The sequence below is a fragment of the Terrapene carolina genome, unplaced genomic scaffold (genome assembly GCF_002925995.2).
Source record: "Terrapene carolina triunguis isolate 2854851 unplaced genomic scaffold, T_m_triunguis-2.0 Scaffold136, whole genome shotgun sequence".
Lineage (NCBI taxonomy): Eukaryota > Metazoa > Chordata > Testudines > Emydidae > Terrapene > Terrapene triunguis.
In genome coordinates, this window is record NW_020664487.1 from 3,951,147 (window position 1) to 3,961,906 (window position 10,760).

General features: G+C 43.0%; 1 protein-coding gene across 1 annotated transcript; it reads right to left on the reverse strand.

Moving 5' to 3' along the window:
• Positions 1–504: 504 nt before the first annotated feature.
• LOC112117812 (C-X-C motif chemokine 11-like) lies at positions 505–4,564 on the reverse strand. The gene is made up of 4 exons (XM_026653354.2): positions 4,492–4,564; positions 3,397–3,523; positions 3,232–3,304; positions 505–1,285 (listed from the first exon to the last, which is right to left on the reverse strand). The coding sequence occupies exons 1-4, from the start codon at positions 4,547–4,549 to the stop codon at positions 1,262–1,264; spliced, it is 282 nt and encodes a 93-aa protein (XP_026509139.1). The 5' UTR covers positions 4,550–4,564; the 3' UTR covers positions 505–1,261.
• Between the last annotated feature and the right edge of the window lie 6,196 nt (positions 4,565–10,760).

Here is a 10,760-nt window from a genome sequence, read left to right on the forward strand (position 1 = left end):
TTGCTCCCCTACCTTAAAATATATCATGATTTTTTTTAACCCATTTTTTGTGGGGGGGAGGGTATTTTTAACCCATTTTTTGTGCGGGGGGGATCCTAACTCAGGATTTTTAAACTTTGGGGTTGGTAATGTTGCTCCCATGAGAACTGTGAGCCCCTGAAGTGCAGGGGAAAGTTGCAGCATGCTACTGTAGACATGCTTTGGGAATGGAATGGCAGGGCAGGGAGAGAGGGAGAATTATTTACTGAATTCTTTGTTATACTGGACGAGTTCCCCTAGCCAACGCAAACACTGCTTCATTGAAATCAGTGGTGCTAAGCTGATTTATGTCTGTTGAGGGTCTGTGCCAAAATGAGTCCAGTAATATTATTCACAGTGTGTTTGGGGGAGGTATGTATTTTTTTTCCTTAGAAGAAGAAAAAAGCAATGCTTGTATCCAACACATCTATTTATTTACAAAACACTTGTACAAATTCAAGATATTAGTTCAATGTTAAAAAAAATCTACACTCAGACAAAAAACAAAATGTACCTTTATGTATTTCGAAGTATGTCTTTTGAAATGATTGTACATCTATACTTACTATTCATGACAAATTGTTCAATGTTACAGTCAGTATGATACAAACTGATGGAAGATAAAAATCCAAAACGGAGGGTGACAATTCCTCTTAAACTCTCTTATGAAACTAATAAACCAGTACTTTGAGTTAAACCAAGCTTTAAAACTCTGACCTTGAGTTTGCTGGCTTTTGTTAGTTTGCATCAAGCTATTTTTATCTAAATGGGGGTTTCCCTTGCATATTTTTTAAAAAAGGAGAATGCTATTCCTGAATATTCACAGAATATAAATGATTGACCCAAAAGACTCAACTGGTTTCTTTGGGACGGAGTTCTACAGTATCGCTAAGATAAATGCATATCAGAGAGGACCTACTTTTTTTTCATGTCTTAGCAAATCTGCTTTGGCTGAGGTCAAGTCCCTGATAACAAAAACCCTGACAAGGCTAAACAATAGCAGTCAAAATAACCAGTGTGCAGAATGATGACAGATGTTGACACAGAAAAACAGTTGCAAATATTTTATCTGCTGTGGGGCTGATCACACATCATGATGTATTTTCATGGCTAGAAGCTATGGAATAGCACTCCAGTGACGAGTCCGGCTGGTTGGGTGCTTGCCTCGTTGTGAGCAGGTAAATGGCATGAGCAGTCATGTTCACTAGTAGTTTTGCACAGTCTTCCTTTCGGGTCGCTGCTGTTACTTACTTCTCCTCAAGAATTTCTGGAAGGGGGAAAAATACTATCAGTTCTCTGGTCTGGCCTCCTTCAAGTACAGTGGAAGCATGTTCCATTATTGCATCTCCATGATAGCAAAGTGCATTACAAAGGTGGGGAAATATCAATGCCCCCACTTTACAGGTGGGGAAACTGAGGCATGGAGGTTGAGCACTTTACCCTATGTCACACAGGACCAGATTCTGATACCCTTACTTATGCTGAATAGCCCCTTATTCCAGGAATAGTCTGTTAAAGTCAACGGGATTATTTCTGGATTAGAGTAATACTTGCTGGGTGTGAATGTGTCAGAATATGGTTTACAGCAGGGGTCGGTAACCTTTCAGAAGTGGTGGGCCGAGTCTTCATTTATTCACTCTAATTTAAGGTTTCGCGTGCCAGTAATACATTTTAACGTTTTTAGAAGGTCTCTTTCTATAAGTCTATAATATATAACTAAACTATTGTTGTCTGTAAAGTAAATAAGGTTTTTAAAATGTTTAAGAAGCTTCACTTAAAATTAAATTAAAAATGCAGAGCCCCCGGACCGGTGGCCAGGACCTGGGCAGTGTGAGTGCCACTGAAAATCAGCTCGCGTGCCGCCTTCGGCACACGTGCCATAGGTTACCTACCCCTGGTTTACAGTGACTAGCTAGTAGCACTGGGAATAGAACCAAGCAGTCTTGACTCTCAGAACCCCATTGTAACCAACAGAGGACACTGCTTCACTTGAAAACTTTGCTTCAGTGAACTGGAAGCATGGTGCACCACAAAACCCACAAATGCTCACAAGAGCAAACAGCAGGCAGGCAATGCCAAACCAGAAACACACACAACTACACGTGGGCCACATTCATGATCAAATTTCCCTTCCCAGTCAGAAAACTTTCAAGTGCCCAGGACTGAAAGCCTCATATCTCCTATTCAGACTCCATTGCAGGAATCTGTTATACATGGTTACTAGGTTAACCATTTGTTTCCAAAGGCCTGGCTCTTCTATAAAGTAAAATTTTAGTTGAGCTATGCACAGTCCATCTATTCATTTAACAATTCTAGGCGATCAGGTCAACTTCCTATTGGAGTTTACTGTCAGGTGCACTGGAGCCTGTTTCTGAACAGCTGTCCCGCTTTGTAAGGTGCCCTTTGGAACGGGCCATCACTGTGTTTCTGCATGTGCTCTAGCTTAGGGCATGCAATTATTATTTAAACAAGCTTATTCCGCTACCCCATTTTGTATTCCTATACTTGGGCTTCACCATCTCACAAAGGATTAGTTTCCTACTGGAGTCACTTATCCATCCATTTTTCCCCCCCTTCTTCTATACTTCTGTGCATAATGGAAATCATTACCGTGTATTTTGTAAAGGGTTATATTGTGCATTTGTTCTACATCAATATTATAGGTCTCTACTAAGGGGTGACATTAAAATCTAGGCCCTGAGCTTGCTGCCTCTCATGTCAATGATAATACTTCATACAGACAGAGAATCAGCTTCCTCGTTGCATCTACTATGTAAATACAATGCATGCAAGTTAGGCCTTTTTAAAGTTAAGAGCTCATAAGCTCTTGTCCAGAATGAGCATCTTGATTTATTTGACTTAAAGACCCAGTACAAAGCCGCACAATGATGACTCAGTGATTTAAGAAAAGGGGTTTAAACCCAGGATTCCTGTACGCTGTGCTAAAAGGGGATCCTCTCATCCAACGGTATCTCCCAATACCAAAATGCCAGTGCTGTCAGTCCCGGGGGTTTGAGATCCAGGAAACTCAGCTGCTAAAGATATGTAGTAGACTGATAACAAGCACTGAGACTTGTCTCTCAAATGTCTAACATTGGATTTATGAAGGGTTTAGTACAGACTAAAGTAAAATATTTCCTCAAATCCCAAAGTTGAATTCCCTACAACTTGCATCGAAAAAGCCAGGACAGAGGCAGCATCCTTATGACTTACCCGTATCAGGCGTGATGCTTGCTTGGATTTGCTGTTCAGACATTTTCTTTGCCCGCTCCCTCTCAGTGTGACACTGTCAGGAGAAAAGATGACTTAGCATGAAAAGGAAGTGCCCAAATAAATACTAAAATAATGTGCGCTGCACGGTATTAATTGTGCACTTACATCACTTCGATTTGCTGACAACTGCTGCTTTGCCCATATATTTCAACCTTTGCAATATATTTTGGGTGGATTGAAGGTGCACCAGCTGTTACACAAAGACAGCGTCCTCTGCTGGAGGTTGGCATTCCTATGATGACATAAAGAATACAGATTTATTAATACGTTTGAGCACAACATTGTTTATTATGATAAAACTACTAGGTCAAATTCTCCTCTCTTACGCGGGTGTAACTCCACCAAAGTCAGTGTAGGTTTAGCAGATGTGACAGGTGAAATAAAATAAGAGATTTCTTTTTCTTTTTCTTTTTTTTTTGGCCTATTGCCTGTGTCTGAATTGTATTCTGACAGATCAGAGCAGAGAGAGCCGGTTCTTCAAATGTATTCAGGAAATCGAATAATTGAAATCAGTGGAAGTTAGGAACCTAAATACCTTTGAGAAGCTGGGCCAGAATCACTTGTTAAGCAGTATTTAACCCTTTCATTTCCAGCAGAGGTGGCTCCAAATAACATTTCAACCACTGCCTCAATAAATGAAAGTTGGGTATGATCATGGCTGCGTGGGAGACATTTGCACATCAGCACCTGCATGGAGCTGGTGGCGTTAATCCTATACTTTCCCTTTCTATGATTATATATAGTAAAATTATATCTCTGTAATGAAGAACATCTATTTTACCATAAACTGAGCATTAATTTACACTTTGCTTGACAAATCAGACTTTTTCTGCTGGGAGAGACCAGTTTCCAGAAGGGGAGGGGAGAAACCACGTTCAGTAACAAAATAAGATTGTACAAAATGAGTGAATTTTCTTGCTTGTAGCTTGCTTTGCATTGTCAAGTACACAAAGTCAACAGCTGCCTCTTATTTACTGCCTTAAGTATTTCCTGATATTGTGTCTGTGCAGCTCTTAGCAGGTTTGATCTCTAACATAACACTTGTAAGAGACTGCAAAGCGTTTAACAAGGGGGTTTGTGCTAAGGGTTTGAGACAGGTGATCGTTTTAAGACACATTGCAGGAAAGAGGAGTGAAGAGCAATGAAAGTTTGCAGGAATAATGTAAACATCAAGCTGTGCCGCGGGAAATGCTACTGTACCTTGCACCAGAACTGCAGCCAGAAGAAGCAGGAGTGAGAGATGAATAAGAGACTTCATGTTCAGCTCTGTAGCTGCTGCTGCTCCTCTTCCACGTGTTGCTCAGTTGGAGGCAAGTAGATGTGGTGTTCAGAGGGAGCTTCTGGACTGCTATTTGTAGGGCATTTTCACTTAGTCTACAAGTGTGTAGGTGGGAATTCCCACATCAGAAAACCCCATCTATCTTTGAGTAGCTCGGTTTCCTTCCCCGTAGATAAGCAAGTCTGTGCTAGTTTCATTTTCCCGGTTAGAAGAAATCCTTACCTATTCCTCTCAATCCAAGGGTCTGATCGTTTATGATTTTATTATTTAGTTCGTTTTATATTGGCAGGCCCTGGCTCTATGTGCCGGCTGATTGAGGCATGCTAGTTTCCATACAAAAACTCTTTTCTTCCCTCCCCTCCCCCTAGATTTACCATTTTATATGTGGTAAGAATTGCTCCTCAGCATTAGAAATTAAAGTATATCATCACCGGGGCTAAATGGGTGCAGACGATTATAGGAATTGCAAGACTGGGTCAGACCCAAGATCCATCGAGGCCAGTATCTTGTCTCTGACAGTGGCTGGCCCCAGATGCTTCAGAGGACAAGAAGGTGTCAGAACCCCCCAGTAGGCAGACGTGAAAAATCCTCTCCCCATACACACACATACACCCCCTATTAGGTCTCATCCTGGGATCTAATATTTGGAGAAGGGCTTAAACCCTCACACCCAAGTTTAATATTGCTTCAGCCACATTTTTGTTGGCATTGATTATAACTCTGGATATTCTTGATATCGATATAAATGGCCAGTCCCTTTCGGAACCTTGTTAAGTTCTTGGCCTCAGTGAATTCCACTGTCTAATTACTGAAGCATTTCCTCTTCTTGACTTTTAATTTCCTACCTTTTAACTTCAACTGAACCCTTGTTGTTGTGTTAGGAGACCGGGAGGATTTTTGTGTATGTGTGGTTCCCTCACACCTCCTATTCTCTTCCCATTTACCTTCATATCCCCACCACTTCCATGCATTGCTGGAACCCCTCATGGCAGAGGATAGCTGGATGTGGCTACTGCCAGAGTTACATCGGATGAAGTGGGTTTTAGCCCATGAAAGCTTATGCCCAAATACATGTGTTAGTCTCTAAGGTGCCACAAGGACTATTAGTCTGTATCAGCAAAAATAACCAACACGGCTACCACTCTGAAACCAGTTACAATACTGTTAGCCAGCGGGAGTTTCCCAGTGCCCTATGTTTCCTTTTATGGGACTATTAGTCACTTGGAACCCACATTAAACAAAGTATTAACATTTTGACTAGTGTTATCAAAAGGCTGATTTCTTCCTAGTGGACAAAGCCCAAACGAATTAACATTCAGTAAAGCCTAAGATCGAGCATTCAGGTTTCCACCCATGTAATAAACGAAATTATACTTTTTTTGCTAGCTGTTAAAAGCAACTCACAATAGAACACCCTGTAATTCTGTAGTTCATATTATGTTGTACTGAAAGGTAGATGACAGGTCACTTTTTCCGTTCAGTTAGCAGTGTTCATTGTCAGCTGCAGATACAAAAAGGGTCAACCTAGACAAATGTTTCAATGCCTTATTTAAGTAAGATGTTAAACTTTTAAGTTACTGAACGATTTGTTCTTCTTTTCTCTTGTAGGCTACGGCAGCTTTCAGATTAGTTTTTGTATTTTAAAGGCTTCTTAGATGGATATTATGATAGAAAGTCCTAGCTATTACTCCACCTAGGCTTTTAATATTAAGTCTCTAGTCCCAGGTACAAGGCAAGACAGCTGGTTGGACATACAGAACAGGAGCCTCCACTTAAGTCTGGCTTGATTTGGTTCATCTTCTACTGATTTGGATTCTCAGAAGATGGCTTTTCCCCCTCCGGATTTGGTCCTTGATTCTGCAGGAACAGAAGTACCCTTAAATGTCCTAAATAATTCTCTTAAAGTATGGAGATGCCTTTCTCTGACCTTAGTGAGAAACAAAAGTTACCCTTAATTACTGAGTTGTCATTCTTCAGCTTCTGCTGAACAAAATCTTAAGAACCTTTAACTTCCAGTCTAGGTTTTAATCCTGAATGTGCTTTTGCATCTGCTGCCTAGTTCTCTTGGCAAATACTTGCACCTCTGAGTTTCAGCTTCAAACTCTGGGCTAGTCTACACTAGGGCCTTGTCTGTAGCACGTCTGGTGAAGTCGCTCTATGCCAACGGGAGAGAGATCTCCCATCAGCATCATAACTCCACCTCTGTGAGAGGCGGTAACTACATTGGCGGGAGAAGCTCTCCTGCCAACATAGGGCTGTCCACACCAACGCTTAGGTCAATGTCACTTATGTCACTCAGGGGGGTGGATTATTCACACCCCTGAGTGACATAAGTGATACTGAAGTAAGTGGTAGTGTAGGCAAGGTCTCACTTGCACTCTGCTTCTCTCTTTCTCCCCCCCCAGAAATCCCCTGCCTTCATCCTCTTGGCACTAGTTCATTTCTACTTCCCACAAAACAATTCTTATTCAGAAGTGAAAAGGGTCTTTGAACAAGACTTCTTTGTGTGGGTGGGTGAGTGGGTGGGTGGGTTTCTGTTTTTGTGGGTAGGAAAAGGGCAAATTGAGATGTTTTTATTTATAATTGCCTGGAATGTTCTGAATCTTTTTTTTTTCAATTGCAGCACAATCTCGTACTCTGCCTTTTGTTAAAACTAGTTTAAACTAAACTTTGGGTCACCCCAGTTTCAGTTAACACAGCTAAAAATCACAGAACAAGATTTAAAAATAGGTAGCTTCTTGCCGAGACTGGGGAGCATGGAGTAGAAAATGCCCACCGAAGCTCTATTGTGCTGTCTGCTTTTAAAAGAAATATTACTGTCACTTGATGGAAGAAGCACAGTATGTGAATAAAGTTAATGGTGATTCCTAGGTGAGTGTTCAGCTAATACGGCAGTATTATGGCTAAAGGGATTCAAAAGGCCAAAATCTGCCTTCAGATATGTGCCCAGGACTTCCTTTGAAGTTAATGGAAACTACACCCATTAATCTATGGGCAGAATTCAGCCCGTAAGTATGTCAGAGTCATCTTCTTTATTTCCATAACATGTTTATTCCAGATCAACTTTCAAAATGCACCTTGGAAAGTTGCTTAAGGTGTGGTTTTTTCAGAGGTGCTGAGTACCCAAAACTTCCATTTGAAGTCAGTGGGAGCTGCAGGTGCTGAGTAATTAGGCCCTCCTGTCCCTTTTTGAATCTCACCATCTGTGAAATAAGAGTATTTAATTAGACCATGATCAATATCCCACCGAAGTCACTGTGCGCCTTTCCACTGCCTTTGGATCAGGTCCATAGCTGCGTCACGAGGGTGTTTGTTCAAACATTGATCGGTGAGAGTGAAGCATTTCTACAGTACGCCACCTGGGAACTTAATAACTGAGGCCCACATGATAAAAAAACATGACTCATGTTCTGAAATGGGTCTTGCAGCACTATTCAATATTCATTCCTTCAAAAGGTATGTTTCTTACATCAGCATTCAAAATAAAATAACGGGTCACAGGGCTGTTCTTAGAAGATGGCCCCTTCACTCCTGATGCAAGCTTGCCTTTTGAAGCTCATGTCATCCACCTGCTCTGAATGACTAATAACTGCTCCGGTGTTAGGGGACCGGACTCTAAGGGAGAGTCTGGCAAAGATATGTCAAAGTTTGTAGGTGGAAGTAGGCATCATTTAGCCATAATCCATCCCTCAATGAGGTTGTTGCAACCTGTCCAAGGTAAATTCACTACCTCCATTTAGCATCTTCTTCATGAGCATGGTCTTACAACTCATGAACTGCACAGCAAAAACACATGGAAGGGCCTTTTATGGCCCATCAATTTAGCATTCTGAACTGCACAGGTCTGTAAGGTAGTCTGGGGTAGATCCTCAATTGCTGTAAATTGTTGGAGATTTATTGTTGTCAATGGAGCGAGGACAATCTACATCCGCTAAGGGTCTGCCCCTCTGTCTGGAAGAGAATACAGCTCTGGTGGCAGAGACGGTCCCAGAGCTGGAAGCGGTATCGTGGAAGTGAGTGAGGTCTGTTTTCTGGTCAGCTGCTATAGATTAATAACTGCACTGAGGTTAAAAAATCTGCATATTTACATTCTGAATAATGACTTTCTCAGTACATCAGGTAACAATGTGCTTCCATTAACAACCTGTGTAAATAACAAGGTGCATCCACTTTTATCTATAATAGTATGATTTTATTATTACTACATGTTCCAGAGGACAATTGGTGCTCCAAAGGCATTCTCTTGCATTTTACCACTGTGCAGACACTGGAGTCATTAGAAGGGCAGCCAAATGGCAAACATTATCTCTACTATATTTAGTTAGCTAATTTAATACATTCGGATGTCTTGTTTTGCTGCACAGATTCCCCCTTCCTCTTCCAGGGTTCAAAATGACAAACAGCGTCTGCAAGACTGTATTATACAGCAGAGCAGGAAGCTAAAAAGAGGAAGAAACACTAACTACAGCAGGGGTTGGCAGCCTTGGCACGTGGCTCATCAGGGTAATCCACTGGCGGGCCACTGGAGCCTTTTTTTTTACGTTGACTGTCTGCGGGCACACACACACCCCCCCCCCCCTGTGGGAGGCCTTGCCTGTGGACAGTCAACATAAACAAAATGTCTCGTAGGATTACGCCAGCGGATTATCCTGATGGGCCGTGTGCCCAAACTAACATTGTAATTCTGAGCTCTAGCTTAGAAACCTGAGCCAAAAGAACAATCTAGCTGTATGTGAGGAAATTCCCCAGTCATTTGTTTATCGGACATAAGTAGCAGCAAGATGTAGCTGTGTGACCTGTGTCCTTTATGGTCAGACATGCCCCCGGTGCCTGCTGCCCTCCAGGCTCAAGGAGACACAGAATTCTCTCAGCGATCCTTGAGTCTCTGTGGGGAAGTCCCAGTTTCCTTATGGACCAAGCAATGTTCCACTCTTCACAACTGAAATTACAGAGCCTGACAGGGATTTCCACAGCCGCTTCTGCTTTCCTGTGTGGCCATGACTTCCCCCCCACAGCTACGCTGCACGGAAAATGGACATATTACCCTTGTGAGTAAAACTTGTGTGCAGGAGACAGAGCTGTTGTGCAGAGACCTGCACTCTAAGTTGCCCAAGGTAACAACAGTTCACCTCAGCCTGTTACAAAAAATTGCTTCTAAAAGTCAGCAAAAAGTTAGACAGACTGAATTTGTCCAAACGAAAAGGTCTATTGACGCCACCCAACGACTGTGTTAAGATCATAAGTAGTGAGCAAAGGAGAATGGAATCAGAAAACAATGGATCAAAATTAGGGTGTCAGAACTTAGATCTAAGTGGTCAACAAAATAATGAGGGGATGGGCTATTCCATCAATCACCCTCTTCGTTGGAGTCCTTACGAGACTTTGGGGGGAATCATGAAGCTGGGGTAGAGATGGGTGGACTGGAAGGAGTGAGTGTTACCATCATGGCTGCCATCCCCACTTCTCCTGGGTCCCTAAAATCTACCATGATACCATTGGTTCTTTATCGTCCTGATCCTGAAAGGCATCCTGACCAGTCTGGGCCAGAGAGAGAGAACCAATGACAGCGCCACCTCCACTGGCTTTGGCTAAATCCCGAACAACACCTGAAATGTGAGCCATGGGATCATGCTGTCGCTCCCTCTCTAGTGTCATTTTCCTTCCCCACCTTATCTCTTCTTTATGTTTAATAAGTTCCCAGCTTAGCTGGCCAAGACTGCATCTTTCGCAACACTGCTATGAGCCTGGGACCAGCAAGGCTGCTAAAATCAATGCCTTAAACACCCCAATGCTAACACAAGTTTGCCAGGTTTCATAGATGCTGGTCGGACCGTGTGTGGTGCCCAGTAGCGGCGCCAGGGTTTTTGCCACCCTAGGCGGCAGCGTTCCTTCTCTGAGCATTCGGCAGCGGGGCTCCTTCCGCTCCGTGTCTTCAGGGCACTTCAGTGGCAGGTCCCGGAGCGAGTGAAGGACCCGCCGCCGAATTTCAGCCGAAGACCCGGAGCGGAAGGACCGCCTGCTGCCGAATTTCTGCCAAGGGTGGCAAAACGCCGCGGCCCCCCCCCCCAAATCCTGCCGCCCTAGGCGACCACCTAGGGTCGCCTAGTGGAAGCACCAGCCCTGGTGGTGCCTGTGTTTCTCTAGCAGTGAGGTAGCAAGGAAGAGTTTGCAGCAGACATTAGCTTCATTG

Excerpts from the sequence above, each read along its gene's own strand:
- LOC112117812 (XM_026653354.2), bottom strand. The coding sequence starts at position 4,549 with ATGAAGTCTCTTATTCATCTCTCACTCCTGCTTCTTCTGGCTGCAGTT. Across the intron at positions 3,524-4,491 it reads GGCTGCAGTTCTGGTGCAAG|GAATGCCAACCTCCAGCAGA; the intron begins GTACAGTAGCAT and ends ATGTCATCATAG. Across the intron at positions 1,286-3,231 it reads AAGCATCACGCCTGATACGG|AAATTCTTGAGGAGAAGTAA; the intron begins GTAAGTCATAAG and ends TCCCCCTTCCAG.